This window comes from Balaenoptera ricei, chromosome 2 (assembly GCF_028023285.1).
Source record: "Balaenoptera ricei isolate mBalRic1 chromosome 2, mBalRic1.hap2, whole genome shotgun sequence".
NCBI lineage: Eukaryota > Metazoa > Chordata > Mammalia > Artiodactyla > Balaenopteridae > Balaenoptera > Balaenoptera ricei.
The window spans coordinates 15186806-15203525 of NC_082640.1; the positions used below are offsets into that span (position 1 = coordinate 15186806).

At 35.9% G+C, this 16720-nt stretch overlaps 1 protein-coding gene across 3 annotated transcripts in view; it reads right to left on the reverse strand.

Moving 5' to 3' along the window:
• PLXDC2 (plexin domain containing 2) overlaps positions 1-16720 on the reverse strand; it is a 414553-nt gene that overhangs the window by 66350 nt on the left and 331483 nt on the right. For all 3 annotated transcript variants that reach the window (XM_059911311.1, XM_059911303.1, XM_059911320.1), the window contains exons 11-13: positions 14471-14531; positions 6324-6471; positions 4848-4886 (exon numbers count right to left, since the gene is read on the reverse strand). In XM_059911311.1, coding sequence (XP_059767294.1) covers positions 4848-4886; positions 6324-6471; positions 14471-14531 — 248 coding nt within the window. The remainder of the gene's footprint in view (positions 1-4847; positions 4887-6323; positions 6472-14470; positions 14532-16720) is intronic.

The window sequence follows — 16720 nt, forward strand, 5'->3', positions numbered from 1 at the left end:
TCAATAGTCTGTCAAAAGGTAATAACAGTTTCCCTTTGCTTAAAAGACTGTGATCTATGGGAAAGAAGTAGATGAAAAAAAAATAGCAAGGGAAGGTAGGGAAACAAGTGAAAGATATGTTACTTTAATGATTTATGTATTAAAGTCAAAAAATAATTCGACTGAATGATAAATGAAACACTAGACACTTGATCAGTCACTACAGACTAGGTAATAAAAATATAACCACAGAGGTAGTCTAGTGAATAAGTCAGGATAACGTTCTAACATTTTATCTTTGGATGAAAAGTCTTATATGTTCAGAAATAGAAAACTAAACACAACAGAATCAGAATTTAGGCCAGTCATTCTGTAGTTCATTCAAAGTATTTCTGTATTAGCTCCTTGAAATCAATCACTTTGCAGATTTGCACCCCAGAATTAACTTAATAATGTTCTGCAAACTGCTTAACATAGTTATTTCAGCATCCCTTTGATGAAAACCCCAACTTCCAACTCAAGCATGCAGCCTTTCAGAATCCAAGTTTAGTAGACCTCCTAGCAATAAGAAGAAATGACAAACACAGTGCCACCTGCATGACACAACAACGCTGTCTGGAGTGTCAATACTTTAAATATCATTAGCAATTAAGAACTTACATTCAAATATATTTTTAAAAGAAACTTAACTTTATCAAAGGAAAGAACCTTCAGAGGAACCAAGAGAGAATGCAGTTTTTGGTACTCTGATACATCTCAGTCAACAAATTTTAAATAATAAAATCAATCACAGGATTTTAGAGCTTGAAATAATTTTAACATCTGCAGTGTAGCAGAATGGGACAACTCAATTTGCTAAATTGAGCTGAATCTGGTTGAAGATTTCACTTCTCAATTAGAAGACTTTGCCATTGATTCAACGTGCAAACCTTTTTCAGCCAGCCCTAAATATAATTTTATCCAGTTTGCATCTTGAAGACATTTATATTTCTATTTAGGTGGTGAGTGTCATTTGGAAGCAACTAATTAAATGCCAAAGAAGGCACTCAATAGCTGTACCTGCTAAAATATATAGCTAGGTAATTCCTTTAAAATGCCAGCTCTTCTAATAAGCTCTTGCCAGAATTTGAAAACCCAAGGAAGGTGTAGTTTTAAGTGCTTATAACCATTATCCACAGAAATACATATATTTAAAGAATACTTTCTAGGAACCCCTTAATGGAGAATTAAACCTGAATTTCTCGAGAAAGCTAGAAGGTTGAAGGAATTTAGTTTTTGATCATAAACACAGAGCAGCCCTGTAGTTTGCAGAACACATGCCAGTGCTTCAGACGCGACTCAATTACACAGGAGAATGAATGCACTGTTTTTCAAAGAAAGGATAAAATGGAAACTAATGCATAATTACAGGGGAAGAGGAAATTTCATTTCCAAATCCTTACAAGTATAATCAGTTAGAGTAGGTGTGAGTAAAACTCCGTACAGAGGCATCTCCCTTGTGAAGTTTCTAAGAGGCCTCGACTGCAAGGGAGCGGCCGTGCTCTGAGGCTGCCAAGGACCCGGGATCCGCATCAAGACTAAATAAATTCACATCCCAGCTCTGCCACGTACTAGCCAGGTAGACTTACTTTTCTGTACCTTCGTTTCCTCAGCTATAAAATGGAAATACGAATAGGACCAATTACAGGGGTATTGTGTGAATTAAATGAGTTAATATACGTGCAGCATTTAGAACTGTGCTTGGAACATAGGAAAGAGTAAGTGTCTTTCCTCTTCTTTTTTCTTTTCTTTCCCCCTCCTCCTCCCCCTCCTTCTCCTCCTTCATTTCTTCCTCCTCCTCCTCTCCAGTCCTTCACATAAATAAGGGAGCAGAAATGCTACTTAATTAGACATCTGTATTACTCGAAACTTAATATGATAAACACGCGAGTAGGAATATTTCAGTTGGAGATAAAATGCTATCTTTATATTAGTTCTTCTGAGTTTTTGTATTCAGCCATTTACAAGGGTAAATCAATGCTATATCTTACTAAGGGGACCTGCACTCATTAGGAATCATTCTCTTTTTTCAGATTTTTTCAGTTTCTTTTCTCCAAATTATTTACAGAGCTTAGAATTTTCACTCAACCCTGAAGGCTAATAAAACTTCTCCAATCAAACGACCAGCTTGAAATTTGCAGAGGCTCTACGTAGACCTAATCTAAATGTAGCAGGAAACACAATGCACAACTGAGATTTATCAAGAGTGATTTAGCAGACTGGAACTCAGTTTGCATCCTGTGAATGAGAATCCCTGTCGTGTTCCTTTGGTGTCCAGCTGCACAGAAGTATTTTATGTTTTCATATCAAAGATGAAGGAAAATCTCCTGGAAAGTGACTATATAATCATGTCAGCTATGGATTCCACTAAGAAAATCAACTACTTTAACTCAAAGAAATATCCCAGGAAGACTCAGAGCCAAGGTAATCCAATATCTAAAGAAGATGATGTATGTAAAGGCAGAGTCTAGCTACGCATTGACTGCTTTGAAAAATGTCACCCTCATTTCTAGAAAATACAGACCTCTAAATTAAAATGGTTTTAAGAACAGCCAATTAAATCAAGAAAGAAAATGTGCTGAATTTCTTTGCAATAATACATAGCAATTTATAAAAATGTCTTAGCTTGCATTGAAAAAAATTCTCAACAAATGTGAGAAAACATTTAAATTAGGCATCCTTTTTCATTATTACCTCAATCTTGCAAAAATGTTAAACTGGAGGAGGAGGAGGAGGACGATGCTGAATTCTGTTTTCAACACGTTTAATTAACTAATGAAGTTGGATTTAAATTGGCAATCCTTCCTACATCTCCATATTCCATAAAATAAAAAGCAACGATAGCATGTTATCTTAATAAAGTTGCTGTAAAAAGTAATGTGTGATATCCCTTAAGTACTCTTCGACAGGAACATTTGTCTTAACACTGGTCAGGTTGGTCTGCTCTAACTGCACTTTTAGGAAAAGTGCTTTATAAACAAACCTAGCTATGAAAAGAGTTCCAATGTATAGACATATTTAAGTCTTATTGTGATATTTTGGAATTCTGATGGGTACCTGATGCATATTAATGATCTAAATATCATCTGAAAATCCAATAGTCAACTTTTCTAGTATGACAGAAAAGAAGAAAAGTCCTCCATTTCAATCTTGGAATTTACCTAACTTGATGTCTCAGCAACATAAGATAGTTTTAATGCATTGCATTAAGAAAATCTTCAAAGTTTTATGATTCCTTGCTGCATTAAACAAAACTAGGGATTTTCCTTGGGATAGTTGGTAATATTCTAGAAAACTATTTTGCAAAATGTATTCCACAAAACATTAAGTCATTGAGATGCTATGTGTAAAAAGTTTTTATGACCAAATAGCAGAGAAATGTCAGGTCCTAAATCTTTATTACGGTCTTGAAGTTTCTTTAGAATCTATGCTCTCTGAAAGCAGGGAATTTGTCTAAACCTTTTTCACTACCATAGCAGCAAGCATGTAACAATCCCTTGCAATTAGCAGGCACTAGGCAGGAATAAATGAATGAATTCACGAACGAACAGTAAAAGTTTTAAACAGTTTTCCAGAAAATAAATCTCTTTCATTTTCTTTCACCCAGAGTATCTCATACCTGGGATTCATCACATGAATCTTTTGTTTCTTCTGTTAGCATTACGGAATATTTTAGTCATATTAAAGAAAAAAAAAAGAGAAGACAGCATGGAGAATAATATAACAAACACACATGTGACCACTACCCATGTTAAGAATTAAATGTAACAAATACAACAGAAGCCTCTGGGTACCCCTCCTCCATTTCATTCATCTCATACTATACACCCTCTCTCAAAATGAGGTAACCCCAACGTGAGGACTTAGGTTCACTAACATCCTGCACTGAGAAATTTTGAATCAGGGGATTGCTAAAGTCCCTTCAAGCACCAAGATTTTATTTCTAGCGTGTATATGTGGCAAATGGTCATCTGTGAAGCTATCCACTTACTGCATTAATACAATAATGAATAAGAAATTAATGAAATAAAACACTTTGCTACAGAAGCAAGACAAGGGACAAACGATGAAATAATGATATATATGAAGAGGCTAAGCAGCTTCTCTTTTAAGTGGACTGATCTAAAGATATAGATATATAGTAACCTAAGAAAACACAGAAGTAATTGTTACTTGACCTAGATTGAGTAATTTAGGAACTCTTCTCTACAGTTATAGAGAAAAACATCCCTAACAATGTATACATTGGATTCTGACTTAGGATATCATCTGGGGCTGCAAAAGTAAAATTGTGTCTAGGTCAGTGTCACAGGGTACCCACGTTTACGTAAGAGATGCTGCTAAGAAGAGGAAATCCCCTTCCTGAGCTGAATAAACAATTACTAATAACACATCTCTTTTATGGAATCCAGCATTCTACGATAGAGCCACACATATAAATATGAACTAACATAATTTAATAGGAAAAGAACTATTTTTAAATTTTTAGTAAATATCTTTCAAAGCCTTGATAGTCACATGTGCAACTAATAAACCTAGGACTACAGCAACCAGGCATAGCAAGATGTGTGGATACATTTTCACTTTATAATTGGTCATTGGTGTCTTGTAGTTTTATAGGCAAATACAAAGATTAGAATTTCATTCCACTATTGAAACAATTTGACTTTTCAAGCCAACTGCTGAATTCTTCCTATGTTACATACCAACAGGGAAAGAAATATAACCTTACTCTATATTTAGAAGTCCACAAGTCCCTTCTCATATTTAAATAGATGAAATAGATTAGTGTCTACAAATTTTTATAAAAGAAAAATATCAGTTCCTACCTCCATTATCTTTTAGATGTAGAGCTATCTTGGTATCATCTGGAAGAGAAAAGTCAAAGTTATAACAGAAAAAATTTTAAGGTGCACAAATCTTAAGACCAGTAATTGTCTACTTATGCCTTAACTATAACAGGAATAGATTTTGATATTTTACTGAGTAAATTTCTAGGGCAGTGAGAGCAGGTCTTAGGTTATATGATGTAGTACTAAACTTTCTTCACTGAGATTGCAAGATGGAGACTTCAGTAAATTATTATATGACTCTTAAGAGCTGTGGGAAAAGTACACTGTTATAATTTTAACTTAAAATACATTTATTTTAATTTTCTAAAATGACATATTGTAATTAGACTCTACAGTCTTTATTTATTTTAAAAATCAAGATCAATAGAATTCCAAGTTAATTGGAATAGTAAATATTTGTCTGTATTTACAAATTCAACTTCAAAAGTTAAATGCTTACTCATTGCTAACAAATATGACCAAAATCATATATGAAAAGATCTTGTCCTATATGAACAAAATGTAGAATGTGCTTTTTTATATTTCAGTGGTATATTTCATTCTAAAGGATAGGATTCAAATTACAAAAATACTTTTCTCAGGCTATATAACAACCCAAAATAAGATGGATTAAAATATAACATTGGTTTTAAAAGCAATAAAATATATTTAGCAGCTAGCTGTCCTCCACCTCACTTTATCACTTTATTCCAGTTAACTTTTAATATCCAATTAAATTTCAATTAAAAGATTCAAGTTTAATGTAATATCTTATTTAAATGAAAGCAAGGTTTATGAAAGTAAACAAATAAGACCATGTTTTCCCCCTAAAAGCTTACTCTTGGCCAAGTGGTCTCACATTTCTCCCTAGCGGTACCTTTCAGAATCGATGGTTAACAAATTTAGGCTAATATACCTTCTTCCCCCAATGAATTGTGCTCATGCATTAATGTTCTTTAGTATTTTTGCCTTTCCTGGTAAAGGAAATGTTTTTCAAGTACAATTTCTGTGTCATACACAGTGCCTCTCTACAGGTTATAGACCAGCATATTTTATTGACTGTATCCAGGCAAATATTAATAGAATTGCATATAAGTAGGATTACCTATTGTTCAGAATCCAAAACCAATGGACATTTTCTGTGCATTTTGCCTTTCAATCCTGTGATTAAAATGTTGACTACCGTTATTACAAAGTTTAGCAATATGAAAGGAAGTCTTTATTTCTTTTCTAGGGAGTACTAGTAGCCAGGATCACTCTGAAAGACTAAATCTCAATAAAAGGCATCCATACATTAACAAAAACCCAGCACATATTTTTATTCCAATATAATTTTGTCTTTTCCCTTTTAGACATCCCTAAGAAATCCAGTTTGCCAAAGAATAACTTTCTCCCTGGAGAGCTTCTCCAGTGCATGTCAACACAGGGAGTTTTCCCTCCTTCAGTAATAAAGCAAAAGTATCTCCAGGGCACCTTCTGTAGGCAGGCTGGTGGGCAGCCGGGGTGTCGCTGCTCTTCTGGTGGTCGTCAGGACCCTGAATTGTGTGCTTGTTGCTCGTAGGGTGGTGGTTTGAGTAGAACGTTCCACTGGCTCTGTGGTGTCACAGAGCTTCTCTTTTGACTGATAAGAGAAACAAAGGGGAAGACAATTTGAGTGATCATACATATGTTTTAAAATTATATCAAAGAAGTTGGGCTGTAAAGCACAAAAGTCTCTCAAATAAAGATGAGGAATGCATTATTTTTGTACAGGACAATAGTTATAGATTTTACTAACTTATAAAGTATATAAAATAGACAAGAGAAAACAATTGAATGTTAGAAAGCATTTCCATCTTTAGATATTTGGATTCCATCATTTCTGCTGTTAACCTTTCATATTACTGTTTATCATAACCTAAATTTTATATCAATATATTTATAAAAGACATGATGGGAAACGTTCATACTAGAAGAAAAACATGCGCATAAAGATAAGGTTTAAAACATGCTTAGGTGTGTGAAGAAAGAATGTATTCCATTCACATCAAATTGGTAATGCTAAATTTTAAAAATGTGGTAACTGCCCCATACTACTTTATTGTTTGAAAAATAATCCACCACAGGATGAATGGATATTTAAAGTTAAAATTTTGTTTTCCTTTATGAAATATTCAAAACCACCCAAGCAAAGGATTGAACAGCACTCAGGTAATCACTTAGTCTATCTTCTCCTTAGCAGAGCTACATGAGGAAAAGGTGCATATCGTATTGTTCATTTATAGCCCACAAGAATAAATAATATGACATTTACCAGTAACAATCTCCAACATGCAAACTTTCATGGTTTAGAAGTTGGCGTTTCTCCCTATCTCTTTGTGCTTCAAAGGACTCCATCCCTCTGGTGGGCCTTGAGTAGAAGATAACTATTCTGTACATGGATGGTACTTACCCACATTTGAAAATTATTATTGAATAAATACCTTTCTTAAACTTCTCTTGTCATTAGTGAAGTACAATTCACCGTACTGCTGGCTCAGGAAGAGCTCCCAAGATGGCTTCCTTGTCACTAACTAAATATGATACAGCTTATTCCCTCCTTCAACAACCTAGCGACCCATTCAATTCCCCAAACTTTAGTTCCTGCATCTTCTCAGCTCAGTGATCTCATGATCTCCTGCTTGACTCCCCTTATTTATCATCCCATACCCTGGGCCTTCTCTGTGGTTGGGAATGCTTTAGTTCTGAAATCATAAATTCAGTTATCCTATTTTCAGTCTATCCATGTAGCTGTTCACTCACATTCTTCTTATCCTGTGATTATGTAAAAAGCCCAAGCACAATGATTTTCTCCCTTTAGTCTCCTTTTTTCCATCACTTCAACCTCTCTTTTCAATACCTTTAAGCATGTTGCCTCCCCCTTTTTTTTTTTTCCACAACACCTTCTTAGAAAATCTGCAGTACTGAATATAGTAAAAACTCTGCCTTTTCCAGGCCTGAGCTGGAGAGCAATCCTATAGCCTCCCACTGGGAGCTCCACAAACTTACCTCCTGCATGCCCAGCGGGGGCCTTCTGTGCTGCCTGGCAATACTGCCCTGCTTTGCTCATCTCCTCTCAAATTATCCTCAGTATCAATTTCAAACCCTCTCCACTCTACTTAGAACTGCCATCCCATAATGCCTCTACCAATTTTATCCTTGGGCTCACTTTTTATTTCTTTGATAAGAGTCATCAGTAAGAATTCTTTAAATTTATTTACAAATCACCATCCTTACTTGAACCTGGACTGACCTGTCCTTCCTCCTCCTGTTAGGATGGATGGGGTCTATGGTACACAGCTGTTCTCTCAATCTCTACTCTGGCCCAGCTCAGCCCACCTTCTCAGCCATTGTCAACCTGCTCATCTGACCCCCTCCTTGCTCTTCAATATTTCATCTCTAATTCCCGCCTGCCTTGTTATCAGCAGCACTTAAACATACCCCAGCATGTCCAATCTTATGTTAAAAACTCCGTCTTCGTTCCTCTCCACATCCATCCCAGCATCATCCTGCTTTTCCTTCCATTCAGTCAGAATTCCAGAGAGACTGATCAGCCTAGGGCTTCTCAGACTCCCACAAACTTGTTTTTACCCAATCCAACTTAATTGAAACTCTCATACCAATGTTTTGAAATACCTCCTTATCTACTAAATCTTCCATGTACACTCTTGCTATCTCATTAGCGTTAGGCACCGCGTGTCCACTTTCTAATCTTCGATTCTGTGACATACACTCATCAGTTTTCTGATTCCCGTCTAACAACTCCACCTCCATTCCTTTCTGTCCCTTAAGTGTTGGTGGTTCTTATGCATCTTTCCTGACCTGTCTTTTCTCTATATGCATCGTCACTAGCAATCTCCTCCATACCTATGATTTCAATTAACATCTTTATGTTAATTATGCATAAATCTCTATCTCCAGTCTACTTTCTTCTCTTGGATTTTAGGCCCAAATATTCATCTATTGACTTACACGCATGTGGATGTCACAGACATCTCAGGCTCAGTAAGTCTAAGAGGGAACTTGTCACACATTATTCTCCTCCTGTGGTTCTATTCTCAAAAACAGTATTATTAATCACCGTAATGTTTAAGCTAAAATCCCGAACTTGTTTTGCTTACGGCAGTAAAGGCAGACTACAGACCTTAAACGGTCCTCCTGCCACAATACAAGTGGATTCTGGATAAAACACGAATTTTAAAGCATTACGAGGATTTTCGGGAAGTAAAGAAAATCTCTGAGGGGGCCTTTCTTTTGCCTCTCCCACAAAACAAAATAAAGCAAAAGTTGTGTGCTATAAAGAAAGTAGGAACAATATACATTAGGCAAAGTAAAAACACACGGTTTGCTCTGAGGGTAAAAATGTCAAAAATTAATTAAGCTCTAAGGAGATCAAGGCTTCTACCAGAAGTAGATGAGGGAGATAAATCCAAACCTCTCCTCCCAATATTAAGGCAGGAACACATGGTGTCCCCTAAAGCCCTCAGGTTCCCATCATCAAAACTTCTTTGGTGAAAGCATCACCTATTTACATGCTAGGGATTCCCATGGAATAAGATCAAACAAATGCACTTCTAATTAAAGGACACAGAAAGAAAAAGAGTAGTCTGACAAAGAGCCAGCAAAAACAAAGAACAACATAATTATACTAGCAAAACCTTTTACATAGTAGGGGCATCCAATATGGGATATATAAAAATTATATATGAAATATTTAAAGAAATGAAAAGTAAAATTTAAAAACGAACTAGTACCACAGACTATAAAAATGACTTGGAAGAGTTAATAAAGATTTAAATTTTAGAAATGAAATATATATTTGTGAAATTACTACCTTAATGGACAGGTTCAACAGCAGATTAAACAAAAGGAAGAGAGAATTAATAAACTGGCAAATAGATCTGAAGGAATCCCCAGGATACAGCATAGAGAAATAAGAAAATAGATGATATAAAAGAGAGGTTAAAAGATAGAAGGAAGTGATGAGAAGGTCCTATCTCCAAAGAGCTCAGAAGGTAAAAATAAAGAGAATGAAGACAGTCTGACTGAATAGTATATTTATCACATGTCCGGAATTTTCACCATAATCTTCTTTGCTATAAATATCTTTGTCACATGCATTTTTGCTGAAAATATTTTTGCCACATAACTAATTGGCTGTAAGGCAATTTTGCCATAAAAGATAAAATAACTGGCTGACGGTTTGGTTTGATATACACAATACAAAAATCATGACAGATGGTGATGATTTGCCCCAAGAGTTGGTTTCTTCTTTTGAAACACACTACATGGGAGGAGAAAGAGGCCGAGGGACTTGAAGGCACAGAAGTGAAACCATGTTTCCCACAGAACTTTGTAATGTCTGTCAATGGACATGTGACAAAATGCTAAGAACAAACAACAGTGCAGAGGCTTTCACAACACAGTACAAAGCTCAGTTATAAACATGCATCCCAGTATTTGGAAATTGATACCTTTCCTAAGGAAGGAAGAAATTTTAGTGAAAATAACATTGGGATGCTGAACAAGGAGACAAATAAATAAACAAAAAAAAAAGTGTAATATGATGAACAAAAGACTTGGAAGGCAAGTGCTTAGGTACAACCCACAGAATAAAGTCAGTTATTTGCACAGTATTGTCATTAGTCTACATACACGTTAAATGTATTCAGATATTTTGTATTTTGCAATAAAGTCTTTTTAATTTTGTTATTCATTTTTCATGTTTCATTATGTCCTTTCTAACGTCTCTCTTTTATTTTTCGTTGTTTTATCTTTTACGGCAAAATTGCCTTATGGCCAATTACTTATGCAGCAAAAATGCTTGTGGCAAAGATGTTTATGGTAAAGAAGCTTATGGTGGAAATACCTAGAACCCATTTATCAAACTTCATACCCAAGCAATTAGAAGACACACATCCTTATTGAGCACATGTAGATCATTTGTACAAATTACTCATTCATTATTCCATTAAAAGTTCCAACCAATTGTAAAGATCAGTATCATATAGAATGTGCCCTCTGACAATTCAATTAGGTAAGAAATCAATAATAAAAAGATGAAATTTAAAATGGAGAAAAGACAGCCTCTTCAATAAGTGGTGCTGGGAAAACTGGACAGCTACATGCAAAAGAATGAAATTAGAACACTACCTAACACCTTACTCAAAAATAAACTCCAAATGGATTAAAGACCTAAATGTAAGACCAGACACTATAAAACTCTTAGAGGAAAACATGGGAAAAACACTCTTTGACATAAACCACAGCAAGATCTTTTATGACCCACCTCCTAGAGTAATGAAAATAAAAACAAAAATAAACAAATGGGACCTAATTAAACTTAAAAGCTTTTGCACAGCAAAGGAAACCATAAACAAGATGAAAAGACAACCCTCAGAACGGTAGAAAATATTTGCAAATGAAACAACAGACAAAGGATTAATCACCAAATATACAAACAACTCATGGGGCTCAGTACCAAAAAAACAAACAATCCAATTAAAAAATGGGCAGAAGACCTAAATAGACATTTCACCAAAGAAGACATACAGATGGCCAAGAGGCACATGAAAAGATGCTCAACATCACTAATTAATGGAGAAATGCAAATCAAAACTCAGAATGGCCATTATAAAAAAATCTAGAAACAATAAATGCTGGAGAGGGTGTGGTGAAAAGGGAACCCTCCTGCACTGTTAGTGGGAATGTAAATTGATGCAACCACTATGGAGAACAGTATGGAGGCTCCTTAAAAAACTAACAATAGAACTACCATATGACCCAGCCATCCCTCTACTGGGCATATTCCCTGAGAAAACCATAATTCAAAAAGAGTCATGTACCACAATGTTCATTGCAGCACTATTTACAATAGCCAGGACATGGAAGCAACCTAAATGTCCATCAACAGATGAATGGATAAAGAAGATGTGGCACATATATACAGTGGAATATTACTCAGCCGTAAGAAACAAAATTGAGTTATTTGTAGTGAGGTGGATGGACCTAGAGTCTTTCATACAGAGTGAAGTAAGTCAGAAAGAGAAAAACAAATACCATTAACGCATATATATGGAATCTAAAAAAAAAAATGGTACTGATGAACCTAGTGATAGGGCAGGAATAAAGACGTAGACATAGAGAATAGACTTGAGGACACGGGGCAGGAGGGGGAAGCTGGGATGAAGTGAGAGAGTGGCATGGACATATATACACTACCAAATGTAAAATAGATAGCTAGTGGGAAGCAGCAGCATAGCACAGGGAAATCAGCTCAGTGCTTTGCGACGACCTAGAGGGGTGGGATAAGGAGGGTAGGAGGGAGGCTCAAGAGGGAGGAGATATGGGGATATATGTATGCATATGGCTGATTCACTTTGTTGTACAACAGAAACTAACACAGTACTGTGAAGCAATTATACTCCAATAAAGATCTATTAAAAAATAATAAAATTTTTAAAAAAAGTAAAAAATAAAATAAAATTTCCATAATTCAGAAATGTGATATAATTCATAATCCAATGTAAATTCAGTAAGAATATTGACAAGATTGATTGACTGATTGATTGATTACAGATCTTGCAAGTTGAGTCTAAAATTTATATGAAGAACAAAAGCCCCAAAGTTGTCAAAACGCTTGTGAAGATGAAAAAGTAAGGAGGTTTGATCTATAAACAACAATATTTCTTATGAAGCTATAGTAATTAAGACAGTGTAATATACAATGTATCCATTCTTCCAAAAATCATTTGGATCATGTCACCCCCTTAATTAAAACCCTCCAGATAGCTTTCTCTTGCCTTTAAGATAAGGCCCAAACTCCTTCAATGTTTACCTCACCAGTCTCATCTCTCACCACTCTTCTTACCTTCAGTTACCCTTCAGAAGTCATGTTAAATATCATCTCCCCAAGCAAACGTTCCCTTGTCCTATTTAACAAGACCACGCACTCAGAGTTTTTTGCCTGTGTGGCTCTCTAAGGGCTGTCCTTTGTTCGGTGTCTGTCTCCCCTGCTACACGCATTTCTCACACTTTTACACTAGCAGTGCTTAGAGCAGTACATAATAAATGCTCATATTAGGATTTGCACTTATTGAATAAATTCATCTCACAAGATCAGAAGGAAAACTTAACACTGGTTTTAGGCACAGAAAATGGACTGGACTTGGTGACCTTGTTTAGTTACCTGTAACAGAAGGATAGAATTGCTCACCATAAAGCAAGTAATGTTGACGATTTACTTACAGAATAAAAAGGAAACATTGAATATTATAGAATGTACTAGATTCTGAGCTCCTTAGGAAGAGAGGGTAATTTTTTAAAAAAATCTTTGTAATTTTAGTGCTTAGCACAGGCCATAGAACATGATTAAATTCCCCACGAATATCTTTAGGAGGGCTTAGAATATGACGGATTCTTCTCTATAGCTTATGTTTCATGGTGGGCCCACAGTAAAGCAAGAAAATGACGTTGTCTGAATTACCCTCTTGATCTTTACACAGCTATTCAATCTCAACATTTTTAACTGAGGTAACTGTGATTACAAGAAAGAAACATCAACCTGAAAACACAACTATGACTCTATCAATATATTTTCTTTTTGAACTACTGTTGTTAAATAAGTGAAATGAAATAGATAAATGCGTATTTATTACTGTAATTCCCCCCAAACAACTGTCAAAAAGTTGATTAAAGCTGCGTTGGCAATACTGTACTTAAAGTTCAAGAATATCCTGAAAGACGTATTTTTCAAGATATTCATGAGGCATCATAAATAAAAACTAAATTAAAAAAAAGGCTCTAGTAACTAGGATTGCCTAAGAGTTCTGAAAATAGCTCTTTGACAAGGTTTGCTTTACTAAATGAGAAAAGTTATAGAAGTTTTAATGGTTTTTATTCAAAATTCAAACCCTAAAACTTAACAAAGGGAGAAGAAACAAATACTTTTCTTTCTGAATTTTATAGGATATTTTTATGTGACTCTGAAATGACAGTGTAAATGCAATTCACTAAAAAATTTTAAATAGGTTAAAATCCATTCTGCAATTTTATTCACTTGCTTGAATTACTTCTTTGCATCATTGTCTCCATCATGTTTGCCTGAGACTTAACCGTTTCCATGTTAGACCATGTCTACCTTCTTCTATCATGCCAATTTGCTGCAATCAATCTTTCCCCCCGTTCCACTGATTTTGTTATTTGAGCAAAAAAGATGAACAATGGCTTCCTAGATCTCAAAAAGCAGCAAATGTTTAAGAGAACTGCCCTTTGCTCACAGAGACTTAAGTCCTGGTTCTACTATTGCTGAGTCACACACCTAATTCCTGACACTCTCTCCACCCCCTTCCCCAACATCTCCCCTCACCCTTCTGTCTTCTCCTCTTGGTCCTGTGGAGGCAATAACAGCTCTGACCTCATAGGATGGGTATGAGAATAAATTGAGATAATACATGTGGAGTTAAACCCAACATCTGGTACATATAAGGGCTCAGTAACTGATGGCCCTTTTTATTAAATGAGATACCATTTTCATTAAGTTGCAGCAACAATACATGACAGCTTGGTCCCGACAATCTTGTCACAATAAAGCACATGTGTACCTCTTCAGGGCATCCGCTGTCTACCCAGTCCTGCCGATGGCGATCAAATCCACTGGAACATCTTCAGAGAAGGCCACGTTGCAGATCAGAAACGAAAGTATGGGGTGCAGCGTGGGGGTAGAAATTAAAAGAAAAAGATCGGTAAGTAGTTAATTCTCAAATCTGCACAACATCAACTTTCTTCTATAGAACTGTTAGCTGGAGCAGTGGAGAAGCATTTACGGAGTTCTGCGCAACGGCCTACTCCTTAGGTAATCATATCGTTATGGTTGCACGTGGCAACAAATCACTCCACTGAGGCTCACTGCACCGGGCAGAACACCTGGATGCCCACGCAAAGGTGAGACAGTAGCTATTCTATGAAGTTGGCTTTTCTTTTCCTCATACATATGTATTTTTCATCATCACAACATGTGGATAAAATCTTTTGCAGGTATTTTTCAGATCTTTTTATTTGTTTTAGTTAAATTTTAAAATTTAAGACCTGCAGTCACACAAACTCTTTCCCTATTGTGCAGTAAAAGCTTAGTAACTCAGCGGGTTTGGGGTGTTCAAACCCACACATTCCAAAGAAAGAACTGGCCCTTGCCCAGCTCCTGGGAGATCACGTTTAATCCCCTGGAATATCCTGCCTGATGAAAGTGTCTTTGTATATCTTGGGTCTTGGGCTATGTTAGATCATACTAACAATATGATTTATGGTGAATGTCTGTTTTTATTCGCCTGGAGCCCTGGGCCATGTTGCATCAGTTTGACCCCTGGGGGGGCTGGAGATGAGAGATAAAGTTAATCATGCAGAATTTCATACCTATGTGATGGCCCTCAGTAAAAATCCTGGGCAATGATGAGCCTGGATAAGCTTCCTTGAGTGGCAGTACTTGGTGTGTGTTTTCACAAATAGTTGCTGGGAGAATTATGGGCCAACTCCACTGGGGGAGGACGACTGGAAGCCGTGCCTGGTCACTCCTGGACTCTGCCCTACGTTCCTTCCCTTTGCTGACTTTATTCTGTATCCCTTTGCTGTAATAAATGGCAACCTTGAGCGTACAGCTTTTCTGAGTTCTGTGAGTCCTTGTAGCGAATCAGTGAAGTTGAGTGTGTTCCTGTGGATCCCTACCAGAGCTACGATTAGGTCATGTCTAAAAGGTCAAATTCAGCAAGCACTGGGTTGATGAGATTTTGCTCACTCCCACTCTCTTTCTTGACTCAAATCATTTTCTGCCCTCCCGACCTATCCAGCTACAGTTCATTCACTTTTCAAGACCCGGAAATTACTACCCAGAGCCCACTCGGATAAAGCTTCAGCATTGCTGTGATCACCTCTCACTTTACTACTTAACTTTTCTCGTTTATATAAAATTTCATGGCTTTATGTCTTATTTACCAAACTTGATTGTGAACATTTTAAAGTTAGGGCCAGTGTTATATTTGATCATACCTAGTATATCTGACATATGATTTCTTTTTCATATTAGAAACTTTAAATATTTTTACCAGTTTATGAAAATTAAGGATTTGCACTGACCCTGAATTTTAATATATTAATATATATACTTATATATAATATATATGAATCCATATTAATAAATATTAATCTAAATAGATATTTATCTTTTTTTCAAAATAAATGGAGGCTTTTTGTCATAGTTTCTTATAGGCTGCTCAACTTTAGTCTTATTTTTCTTATAGTGCTACTTTACAACTTTTTTTTTCACTTGTTTTGCAATGAATCTACATGATGGTTTTTTAATAAGAATCCCTGCCAGAGATCATGTACCATGGCATGAATGAGCACAATTTAATTCAAGTGTAATGTGAAAACAGCTCGACTATCAACAAAAAAGACCATATTTATCATTCTGCCTGGACATGATCTGTTAGAGCTCAGCTATTTTACACCTACCATCTGTGTTGAACAAGCTTAAGTGTGGAATAAACATCAGTGTGTGATCTGGCATCCTGAGTTTGAGAATCCCCAGTTGGTCAAGGCTATCTCTGGTTACCCAAAGAGATTCTGACATTTAGAGTCCAATTCCAGATGAATTAGATGGCTATTCCCTCTTTTTTCTTTTTCTTCCCTTCAAGTTTACTTAAATATTGAAAAGTATACTGACATTCTCTTCTGCAAGATGGGAATATATCGATTTTCTACGAAGAATATATTTTGGGAGCCATCTGACAAGTTATTAAATGCAACAGATAATTTTTAAAATGCAGTTTATCTTTACTTACTCCATTCTAGATGTATTC